Genomic DNA, 12556 nt, shown 5'->3' with positions numbered 1-12556 from the left:
GGGGGGGGCTGCGTTTTGTGCAAACTATTAATAATCGCGCCAGGCCCGTCTGTCGCCCTGTGCTGTAGAATACATTTTAAAAAACACATTTACAGCAAATGATTTCGTTCGCCAGTAGCGCGCACTGGTTTGCAGCTGCCTCTCCTAGTATGTGAATATTCATTCCAGGCAGTTTTTACGGTGGGAACGTGAGAGTACTCTTCTTCCCCCGGCACCCCCTCCCCTGGGCTCCGCGAGCGCGCACGCGTGCAAAACCGTGTGGGAATGGCTGTTGTGTGACCGGGGGTTGGGCCGCTAGGAGCTGCTAGAGTTTGTAATGTCCGCCATGTTGGCCATGGCGTATTGAACCAGGGAGAGCGGAGCCTCGGAAAAAAGAGACCGACAGTGAGCGATCAAAACCCGGGCCTTCCCGGCTCCGTTCGCATCTCCATATACCTACCCTACTACCAATCGAACGGTTGACTTCTGGCGAACATCGCAGATCCATCCATGAGAACTCAAAGCAGTACTGTTGTGAACCTTAGGTTATCGGTTAGATTAATGCTGAATCTTACATTATAAAAAAACATGAGTAAATTGTCGTTTCGGGCACGGGCGCTGGACGCTACCAAGCCTCTACCCGTCTTTCGCTGCGAGGACTTGCCAGACCTGCACGAATATGCCTCTATCAATCGGGCAGTACCGCAAATGCCAACTGGGATGGAGAAAGAGGAAGAATCGGTATGTTTTATCGCTGGCAGATTCATATTTGATATGTATTCCACATTTTCACAATATGGGGGGCGTCGCTACTTTGCCTGCGCAACTTTGCACAAAATGGCGGCCATATCGGTTTACCGTGAACACGGTAGATAGCGACGTAATTTGCGTGTTAAACCTACATTTTTCCGTTAATCTAATCCTAACCGTGTATTGTTTCGAATTTGGGTTCGTTAGCCGTGTTGTGTCCACTTATTTCAAATGGAATTGTATTGGAAAGCACAAAGGGGTCACGTGATTCGTTTCGAATCCGCCATTTTGTTGACTTTCACTTTGCCAAAGACTGCTGGGGATGGGCTTTGAAGTGGTGCCCTTACCATGAACAAATACCAGGGGGAGACATTGAGTCGACATGTTTTGAATGTGCAACACATTTGGCCAGATCGCCTAAAACCGACCATGTTCGTGTCTGGAAGTGTCACTAGTAGCAGTGTTGTCACGATACCAGAATTGATACTATACCAGGTTTGGTATCACGATACTCTATACCGAAACGATACCACGGCACAAAAAAGAGCGTATTAGCTGAAGTCAGAATAACCATGGATTTTATTTATTTTTTACACATTGAACAATCTTAATAGTATTTTCAATTCCTTAAAAAAAAATAAAACTTCATATTACCCTTACAAAAATAGATTTCTGTTTTGAAACTGCAGTACGTGTAGTAACTGGTTTTGGATGCAGTAATTACAGAAGAACTACAGTGTAATGCAGATACACAGCAAAATTACTGCATTAAAAAATGTATATATTGGAAGCAGTATTTGCTGCATTCTGCAGTGTTAATGCACTCCTTTTCTTTGTAAGGGAATATCATAAATGTTTCTTGTGCAAAACCCTATCGGAGACTCGAAGGATACAATTGAAATCTAAACTGTTTTAAAATGTAATATGATACATATCGGTTAATTTGCTATGACCTTATTGGGTCAACTGCTATACATTATACCTATTATTCATTACAGCTAAATAATTGAATGCATTAAATGAATAGTTTAGTTCCAAAATGACAAAACATTGAAGCTAATTTCTGAAACTTCTATATTGCAGTAGTCTACACACCATATGATGGATTTTACACAGCATAATGATTCCCAGGGTGCAATGCTCCGCCCAGGGCTGCTGGCTGGGCTAGTGGCTACTGCTAGCAAGACCAGACAAAAGCGAAGTAGTCTACATATATTGCTGTCATAGCTAACTTATGAGTGCATTTCACATTAATTTTGGGATGTAATCATATCAGGATCATGTGAATGTCAGGCTGAATATATGTTCATGTCATTGTCGCTCATGAGCACTTTACATTTAGTTGATAGTAGAATGTTACGATGCAAATTAGAGGTTGACATAGTAACAGGACTCTCTGACACGTAGGATTCCGGCAGGATTGGTATAGATCTTTCATTCTCATTGAAAGCAAGTCTAAGAAGCAACAGCTCTGCTCTTTCCCATTACTGTTTTTCTTTTGTAAACCAGCTTCAAACAGCTGAAAATAATGTTTTTGGTTATGGAAAAGGGTACAGTGATTCTCTATACTAAACTTTGTTTTGTCACACAAACTGAAATTTAAGTGAACTATTTTAGCAACCAGGGAAAGGGCCATTTCTGCTTATTTAAAAAAATATATATAACATTTCCTTCAGTCAGCACACACGCTCACCTCGCACCATGTTGTAGTCATTTACTACTTTACCTTCGATGCACACGGAGACGCACACAATTACACATGTCCAATATCCATGAGTTCATCCGACTCTTCAGTAAGTGCAAGGGCTGCCGTCATTGCCAAAATCCTGTAATGTGGTTATCAGCTGTGTACAGGCAACTGTCTCCTGAGCAGCAAAATGGAGCAGTTGCTATGACTACTCAGAGCAGCTGTATTGCATTAGTGGAAACCAAAACTGTTCAGGGCATTTCTGCCGCTTTTGACCAGCAAAAATGACTTTTTCAGGTTAGGAGAATTAACGTGGCAGGATTTGGATGAGCTAAAATTGTCCCGTCGTGACTCTTAACATCTAGCTACAACGAGGCTTGCCCAGTGAAACATTTTGGTTTCCACTTAATGCAATGCTGCAGAATTGGGATGGAACAGGAAAGTTCCAGAGTTATAGAACTATAGCAGTATGGGAATTTTGTTGACAGGAATACATTTTTACTCTTGTGTCAAACTAATGCAAATGTCACGTGTTAAAATAGTTTGTCGTTTGCAACTTGAACCTTCCTTGCGCTGCAGTGCTTTGTAACACTTTTTGCATAGTTGTTTCGGTGGACTGGTCCTCATCTGCTCTGTAAGCAAAGTATTCCCATAGATCGCCTCTGGAGCCAGTTTTGTCAACAAGCTGTGGCCGTGGATGTATGATGTTTTCGTTAGAAGCCATGCTGTCAGCATTTTCTCTCTCTTGCTTCTCAAGTGGCTTGTGCTGTCAGCTGCATGCAGAAGCACAACTAGCGAGCTTACTACTTCCCCCTTGAGAAGATTCAGACATTACTAGCGACTCGATCCTCTCAATCTGTGTGACGTGAGACCCATTTAACAGAAACAAGAGAAATTCTAGTACCGAACTGTTTTTCATGTTATAGTCTCAAAGGTATCTAAGTTTCGGTATACCGTGCAACACTAACTACTAGTCAATCATTTTGATTATGAACAGAAAAATAAGCGTGACTGTCTTTTCTAGTTCAGAAGCATGTGCATAAGCTTTTCTTAGCCATGTGTCTCAGTGACAGGAGTAAGGAGAGATGGGGTCTGTTGTTGGAAGTTTGACCATAGTCTAATTCTTCATTCAAGCTGACAGAAAACAAGCATTTTAGAATCCAGTGCCAGTGTTCATAAAGCATCTGAGTAAGAGTGCTGCTAGATATTAGATAGGTAGCTATGGAATGAAGTAGCAATCTATGGGTATAGTGAAGCCCAGACTCCTGAATGTAATATAGCAAGATCTGAGCGTTCAGGCCAGGGGTTGGAACCAACATGATCTTCCAGCGCTTCGTTCTGAACAGGACCGTTGTTTTGTTTTTTTCGTTTCGTGTTTCCGACCGGTAAAATACATTTCTAAACTCGTGCGAATCCCCACAAAGTACCGTTTTATCGTTCTTTTTTAAAACTTGTAATCAAGTTTTTTTTTTACATTTAGCACATTAAATGACTTCACTGATCAGTGCTGCTCGAGTAGGTAAGAGTTCTTTACATGCGTGATGGACAGACAAGTGCCATCTATGGTGCAAGATGCAACTGAAATTTTGCAGGTGGAGAGCAAGTGAGTGGATTGAGGAGGCTTGAAGCGCGGTGCATCTTATGACGTGCATTATCTGACTTAGGTCAACAGAATTATACCTATGGAGGAACTTTGAATATCCTTTGAGCTCGCTAGCTAACAAGCCCGTGTGCAGACCGGCACCAGAATTAAAAACACGTCTTACCTTTTTGTAGTTAATAAATCTAACGTGAAATGTGAACTATACCTATAGTATCCTTAACTAGCATTGAAAATGTTAAACCATTCTTCACTCTAATAAAAAAATCTCCATCTTCTGAATCACGCTTGTAACGTAAGTACAGTAGTCTATGCTTCGGAGGGGGAGGCGCAAGTAGCCTGAACACACACCGGCAAAGATTTTCAGCTTGCAGGCAGACACTGGAATATATTTGATTGACAGTGAAGGCTTTGCATAGGTGTTTGTTTAGCGTTTTTTTTTTGGGGGGGGGCTATTTAAAAAAAAAAAAAATGCCTGGAGCGTAAAATATCGTTATTAACCGGTTCCCATGCTTTTAAAATAACAGTTCTGTTCCAGGAACAGTGTGGATGACCTTTTTGTTCCAGGTTACATTTCTTTCTGTACCTTCAAAAAAATGTTTTTGGTTCTGTTCTGTGAACCGGTTCCACCCCCTGGTTCAGGCTGATGCTGTGTGTGTGCGCATTTTTACACTGTCAGGGGGTTTGATGCAAAACAACTTTGACCCAGTTTTGGGTTATAATCCAAAACAAACCCAGTGGCCAATTTTGAGCATTGTGTTATGGTCTGAGAGACAGTGGGTTATTGCCTCTTCATGACATCACCAGGGCATCAGAGGGGGGTGTCTTGTGCTGAGATGCCTCAGTGAACGCAAACAGAGGAAGGGACTGGGGGTGCAGTTAATTTTACTATCAGAAGAATCCCACCAGCCCCTCTGTCCTGTGCTTTCTCTGTTATGTAACTGCCTGGAGTGACAGAAACCGAGGGAAATAGAGGCTGTTTTACTTCTGGGGCCCAAGTGATATGCAGCGTGGCTGCTTTACTGTCTGACCCACATTTACACCAGTGGGAACTGGATGGGGAAACCCTGGATCTGTATCCTAAATGGCACCCTATTCCCTTTATGGTGCACTACTTGTGAACAGGGCACACAGTGTTAGTGGTCAATTAGTTCATTATGTAAAGAATATGGTGCTATTTGGGACACACTCTGGGAGCTGATTGACTTAGGCAAACTGGATGGATTGGTAGCTAGCTTCTCCTGACCAGGAACTTGTCTGGTGGTTTTAAATCTGGAACGCAAAGCTGTCTGGCGGGCTATTGTGAAACCATACCGGAATCAACAGGATGCATATTTTATACAGCTCAATGTTTTATGCAGTGTTTGTGGAATTTTGAAATGTAGGAAAGTGAGGGAAACAAAGAAATTGAAAATACTGTTTGGCTGCATCTATGATGTCCATAATAACTTTTCCCTTTACTGTCCTGTACCAAATTGATTGCCATTGTCTTGTGGTGGATTTGTCTTTGTACAGTTGGGCTACTTGGTTAGTGAATGGACTGGGTTAGTAACCAAGCGATCGCTGGTTCGAATCCCGAGCCGGCATTGTGGAAAAATCTGCAGTTCCGCCCTTGCGCAAATCAGTTAAGCCCCGCACTTCTCTGATTCAGATGGGCTGGGTTGAATGCAGAAGACACATTTCGTTGCGCAACTGACTAGGTATCCCCTTTGAGCGCTTGGCTATTATGTCCCATGTAGTGAACCATTTCCAACCCCTGCCTGCCTCGCACAGTTTGAGTTTTGTAAACCGTCAAGAGGAACATGTCAATGACTGAGAGCTAGTGTTTCATGATCCTAAACATTATTACACCTAGCTAGGTAACATCACAGTACACACAGCCTTATACATCCCTGCTTAAATGTTGAGATGCTGCATGATTTGAGTTCAGTGGACCTGCTACTTTACTAGAATTTACTATTAGGCTACTATATTATGTACAGAGATCTACTTGAATACTGAGCTAGTCCTTGATCAGGCATGTGTGGGCAGTTTTAATTGAATGTAAGAAATTAATTTAGGGCTGTCACTGACTTTAAAAACAAATTGTCGACCAGGAGTTGTCTATTCTTTCGACCAATCGTCTGGTCAACATTTTTACATGTGTATTTCTCCATATGGACATGTCCTATATGTTTTAATAAAATCAACAATATGTAGGCTACAGTCAGATTGTCTGATGCTTCAAGCACACTGTGATTCAATAATTAAAACACAAATGACTAAGGAGGGAGCCTAACCAGAAGGGGAAAAAACTGTTTCCGAACCACCGCTGCTGCTGGCTTTCGCAGATTCTGCCATTATGTTCCCAAAGTTGCCAGTAGTGGTCAGCAACCTTTCCCATTTGCAGTGCCAATTTATCTTACCATTTCAACCTATCTGCATGCCAGTCTTCGTATCTCAATCATCGGCATGTGGTTAATCAAAATTGTATCTAAATCTAAAGGAAAATATACATCTAAAATGAACTTCCATTGCCAACGATGTAAAAATAGCCTACACAAATTCAACAAATAAAAACATTGCAGCCTGCAGGTAGAACATACACTGTGTGGCCTGTCTGCAAGGAACTTGAAACATTGTATCAACTGTGTCCACCCCAAAAGTTAACAATCTTGCAACATAACATATAAAATGTTATGAACCCTCAGTTTCCCATGCCAGTGAGCTCCATACAGACAGCTGTATTTGTGCAAGGATAAGTAATCAGGTAGGCCTATTTTTAAGATGTATCCACCATATCCGAGCATAATTTCTCCCCTTACACGCAGAGTGGTTATCGAAAGGGGGAGAGCTGGAAAGATCTTTCAAATAGCCTATATTGAAGAACTATTGTCATTCTCAATGGATGTAAATTGTGATTGGGTGTCCCATAGGGCAGCTCACAATTGGCCGTGTCGTCCGGGTTTGGCCAGGGTAGGCTGTCATTGTAAATTAGAATTTGTTCTTAATGGACTCGCCTTGTTAAATAAAGTTTTTTTTATTTTTTTAATGCCAGGTAGCCTAGACCTACATTTTATCAGGTGCGTGTCCTTACTCAACATTGACCGGAGCACTCTAAACAAAATAATTAATAAATTGACAGCTTGAAAATGGAATGAAATAAACAAACTTTTCACAAGTGTTGCCTAGGTTGTGCGCTCTGCAAACGTGTCCACTCTGACAATGAACTTTAAAAGTAATAATAATATATTGAATGCATCAACAGACATTACAGTAACCAAACGTGCATTGTAGATTGGGAATTAAAAGTAAATTATACTGGTGTGCCATTCCGACGTTCTCTGCAACGGATTAGTCCACTGAGACGGGTGTCAGTCAAGATGTGCCACAATTATTTGTTTCACAACTGCTCGACTAAAAATGTTCTCAGATCAAACAGCCTATCGACCGAACAATCGACTAAATGGGGAAAGTTGTAATTGAATTGAATGTAAGCCTACCTCTACCTTTTTGATTACACCGCTCTGACTGAGAAGACTGGCTTGGAGTCATCGGCTGTGTCACAAATGGCACCCTTATTCCCTATATAATCCACTAATTTGGACCGAGACCCATGTAATCAGCTTAAATCTGAACACCTGCTGGAGGCCACACTTTGGTTGTCAAGGCAACTTTTATTGTAGTCACCTCCTGTGCATCCAGGCATCGTTAAATCATTGGAATGAATCAGCTGTGAAAATAGGCTACGTGACATTCTGTTTTATTTCTGTTTTAGGGGTGTGGCATAGCTGTGTCTCAGGTAGTTTAATGGCAGTAGGGTCGTGTAGTGCTAGTCTGGTTCCAGAGGTTTCTACTCTTGTCAATGCCAACTCTGTTTTGCCTGACCAAAATTGAGAAGGAGTTGGCGTGATGGCACAAACAGACTGGCACTGAGGCAAGCATGCTGCTTCTTGTAGCAAGGTTTCTGTATCATAGCTATCATGGACTTTCCTATCAGGGTCCTTCTCTCCCTGTCACCATCCACACTACAGGTTATACCTGCCTTAGCTAATACTGCGACGACAGGGGTCTTCGAGCTCTTCTTGCCCAGGGATCCTTTCCTAGGCAAATTGGCAGCCCAGGTGCCCCACATAATTAGAAGAGTAAGTGTACACTCTCAGCTCTTTCCCTGCTTAAACAAAGGTTGGCAATACTCCAGTAAGTGTAATTAGCAAATGAGTAATTTGTTACATTTTAGGGAGTGGCGTAATGAAGTTGGCATCATTAGGAATAAGATCCTTCGCTTTTTCTACTGTTGAAACAGTTGAAGTCACAAGTTTACATAAACCTTAGCCAAATGCATTTAATTAGTTTTTGACAATTCCTGACATTTAATCCTAGTAAAAAATTCCCTGTCTTAGGTCAGTTAGGATCACCACTTTATTTTAAGAATGTGAAATGTCAGAATAATAGTAGATTTATTTCAGCATTTATTTTATTTGTCACATTTACAAATCAAATTTATTTATATAGCCCTTCGTACATCAGCTGATATCTCAAAGTGCTGTACAGAAACCCAGCCTAAAACCCCAAACAGCAAACAATGCAGGTGTAGAAGCACGGTGGCTAGGAAAAACTCCCTAGAAAGGCCAAAACCTAGGAAGAAACCTAGAGAGGAACCAGGCTATGTGGGGTGGCCAGTCCTCTTCTGGCTGTGCCGGGTGGAGATTATAACAGAACATGGCCAAAATGTTCAAATGTTCATAAATGACCAGCATTGTCGAATAATAATAAGGCAGAACAGTTGAAACTGGAGCAGCAGCACAGTCAGGTGGAAGTTGAAACTGGAGCAGCAGCATGGCCAGGTGGACTGGGGACAGCAAGGAGTCATCATGTCAGGTAGTCCTGGGGCATGGTCCTAGGGCTCAGGTCCTCAGAGAGAGAGAGAAAGAAAGAGACAAGGAGAGAATTAGAGAACGCACACTTAGATTCACACAGGACACCGAATAGGACAGGAGAAGTACTCCAGATATAACAAACTGACCCTAGCCCCCCGACACATAAACTACTGCAACATAAATACTGGAGGCTGAGACAGGAGACATACTCTCAATTAGTTTTCGGTAGTATTGCCTTTAAATTGTTTAACTTGGGTCAAATGTTTCGGGTTGCCTTCCACAAGTTTCCCACAATACGTTGGGTGAATTTTGACCCATTTCTCCTGACAGAGCTGGTGTAACTGAGTCAGGTGTGTAGGCCTCCTTGCTCAAACATGCTTTTTCAGTTCTGCCCACACATTTTCTATATGATTGAGGTCATGGCTTTGTTATGGCCATTCCAATACCTTGGCTTTGTTGTCCTTAAGCCATTTTGCCACAACTTTGGAAGTATGCTTGGGGTCATTGTCCATTTGGACGACTCATTTGCAACCAAGCTTTATCTTCCTGACTGATGTCTTGAGATATTGCATATCCACTTAATTTTACTTCCTCATGGTGCCATCTATTTTGTGAAGTGCAACAGTCCCTCCTGCAGCAAAGCACCCCCACAACATGATGCTGCCACCCCCGTGCTTCACGGTTGGGATGGTGTTCTTTGGCATGCAAGCATCCAACCTTTTTCCTCCAAACATAACGATGATCATTATGGCCAAACAGTTGTTATATTATTGTTTCATCAGATCAGAGGACATTTCTCTAAAAAGTATGATCTTTGTCCCCATGTGCAGTTGCAAACCATATTATGGCTTTATTATGGTGGTTTTGGAGCAGTGGCTTCTTCCTTGCTGAGCGGCCTTTCAGGTTATGTCGATATAGGACTGATTTTTACTGTGGATATAGATAATTTTGTACCGGTTTCCTCCATGTCCATTTCATGCATTTATGTAACCTGTGTTCAGGACAAATATAAGCACCTAACACTCAAATCCCATTAGTTACTTCAAATGTTTTATGGGCTACACATTCTCCATTTTTGTGTGCACTCTCGCTCACACGCCCACACAGGTCCCATAAGTTACTAGCTACATACCTAGCTAGGTTGCATGCGCTACATATCTGCGACTTCGCTCTCTAACTCACACACACACACTTGGATTTAATACGCTAGCTAGTTAGTCAGTCTTGTGCCTCATCACACATACTGACACACAGAAACACCCAAGCTTTACACAGTATTCACCGCCCACTAAACTTGACTAATGGTTGAAAGGCAAGCACTTATCATTGGTGTGTTAATTAAATCTTGTCATGTCACCTGACCATCTCCTCGGGGGTTCTTTGGACTTGCGAGTGCAACTGAACTCGCAAGCAAAAACAAGAAATTTGCATCACTGACATATATTCCCCCTCGACCGACTAAAACACAGTAATTGACAGATCCACCATTAACGGGTGGACTTTTTCGGTTGCCTGCTCAAGGGGCTCTGCCTCTACTTCGGTGAGCTCGTCTGAGTCTGCGGAGTCGCTGATGAAGACCCTCTCAGGCTCCAGTGTCAAAGTAGTCGCCGATAAGTTGACACCACTGATCGTCTGACCCAGTTCTCAGCATAACATGAGAATTTAAAAAATCAAGTTATTTTTCTCTCTAATGAGGAATCCAACGATGCAGTAGAAAGCTTAGCTAGCTAAGGTGTAGTCACTGTCACTGCTGCCTATGAACGATGGGTTTGACATTTCTGAAGAGCGAGAGACAGTGTAGCTTGAGGTAAATGTTCTGTTTTCCTGCAGATGATACTCTACTGTAGTTTTGATTGGGCCAACAGGAAGATCATCCGATTTGAATATCCTATTGCATCTAGATTCAGTGTAGATGAAGGGGAGGAGACGGGTTAACCTCAAAGTCTACCATATGGAATTGTTTTAAGATGGTCATACCATGCATCATTTAGCTATTTGATTTAGAATTTTAGGACTCCTCCTTTGGGTATCAAAAAATATAATTGAATTTGGCCTTTACTACTATAGCCCATGGAAACGCATTGAATAACACATTCATAAATGACCAAAAAACAGTCAAATAAATCATTTTCTGCCAAATGTTGAAGTGATTGTCCTATATCTGGAAGATGTAAGAAAGATCAGCAAACATTTATATTTTTCTGGACACATGTAACCCCTTATTTTTGTTGGCTCTAAACTACCTTCATTTGTTTTTATGGGTTACCTTCAGATGAGTCCTGTGACACGTGGAGGTTGTAGAACGAGTCACCTCCCTGACAAAGGCGCCCCCCTCCCCAGATTGCTCAGTTTGGCAGGTGGCCAGCACTAGGACGAGTCTTGGTGGTTCCATACTAATTCCATTTTTTTAACAATTTTTTTTATATAAAAAAAAAAATGTATTTCACCTTTATTTAACCGGGTAGGCAAGTTGAGAACAAGTTCTCATTTACAATTGCGACCTGGCCAGTTACACATGGAGTAAAACAAACATACAGTAGAAAAATAAGTCTATATACAACGTGAGCAAATGAGGTGATAAAAAAGGCCATGGTGGCGAAGTAAATGCAATACAGCAAGTAAAACACTGGCATGGTAGATTTGCAGTGAAAGAATGTGCCGGTACAGAGAGAAATTATGGGGTGCAAAGGAGCAAAATAAATAAAAACAGTAGGGGGAGAGGTAGTTGTTTGGACTAAGTTATAGATGGGCTATGTACAGGTGTTGTAATCTGTGAGCTGCTGTGACAGCTGGTGCTTAAAGCTAGTGGGGGAGATAATTGTTTCCAGTTTCAGAGATTTTTGTCGTTTGTTCCAGTTATTGGCAGCAGAGAACTGGAAGGAGAGGCGGCCAAAGGGAGAATTGGTTTTGGGGGTGACCAGAGAGATATAGCTGCTGGAGCGCATGCTACAGGTCGGTGCTGCTATGGTGACCAGCGAGCTGAGATGAGGGGACCTTACCTGGCAGGGTCTTGTAGATGACCTGGAGCCAGTGGGCTTGGAGACTAGTATGAAGCGAGGGCCAGTCAACGAGAGCGTACAGGCCGCAGTGGTGGGTAGTATATGGATGGCACTGTGATAGACTACATCCAATTTATTCAGTAGGGTATTGGAGACTATTTTGTAAATGACATTGCCGAAGTCGAGGATCGGTAGAATGATCAGTTTTACGAGGGTATGTTTGGCAGCATGAGTGAAGGATGCTTTGATGCGAAATAGGAAGCCAATTCTAGATTTAACTTTGGATTGGAGATGTTTTATGTGAGTCTGGAAGGAGAGTTTACAGTCTAACCAGACACCTAGGTATTTGTAGTTGTCCACATATTCTAAGTCAGAACCGTCCAGAGTAGTGATGTTGGATGGGCGGGCAGGTGCAGGCAGTTTCCCCCTAAAGACACTTTAATCTAACTGCCTGTAGCTCAGGCCCAGAGGCAAGGATATGCATATTCTTGGTATCATTTGAAAGGAAACACTGAATTTTGTGGAAATGTGAATTGAATGTAGGAGAATATAACACAATAGATCTGGTAGAAGAAAACACAAGGAAATAAACATACGTTTTCTGTTTTTTTATTGTTGCTGCATCTTTCAAATGACCAAGAACAGCCAAACATACAGATAGGATGCTGTGGATGATTTGAAT

General features: G+C 42.0%; 1 protein-coding gene across 1 annotated transcript in view; it reads left to right on the top strand.

Moving 5' to 3' along the window:
* The first annotated feature begins 237 nt into the window (after positions 1–237).
* The window catches only part of LOC115105112 (enhancer of polycomb homolog 1-like), a 52360-nt gene continuing 40041 nt past the window's right edge, over positions 238–12556 (top strand). The window contains 1 exon segment of the mRNA XM_029626746.2: positions 238–720. Within this exon segment, the coding sequence (XP_029482606.2) occupies positions 568–720 (153 nt within the window). The 5' untranslated portion in view covers positions 238–567.

The sequence above is a fragment of the Oncorhynchus nerka genome, linkage group LG22 (genome assembly GCF_034236695.1).
Source record: "Oncorhynchus nerka isolate Pitt River linkage group LG22, Oner_Uvic_2.0, whole genome shotgun sequence".
Taxonomy (NCBI): Eukaryota; Metazoa; Chordata; class Actinopteri; order Salmoniformes; family Salmonidae; genus Oncorhynchus; species Oncorhynchus nerka.
This window is presented reverse-complemented; position numbering and strand designations above follow the sequence as displayed.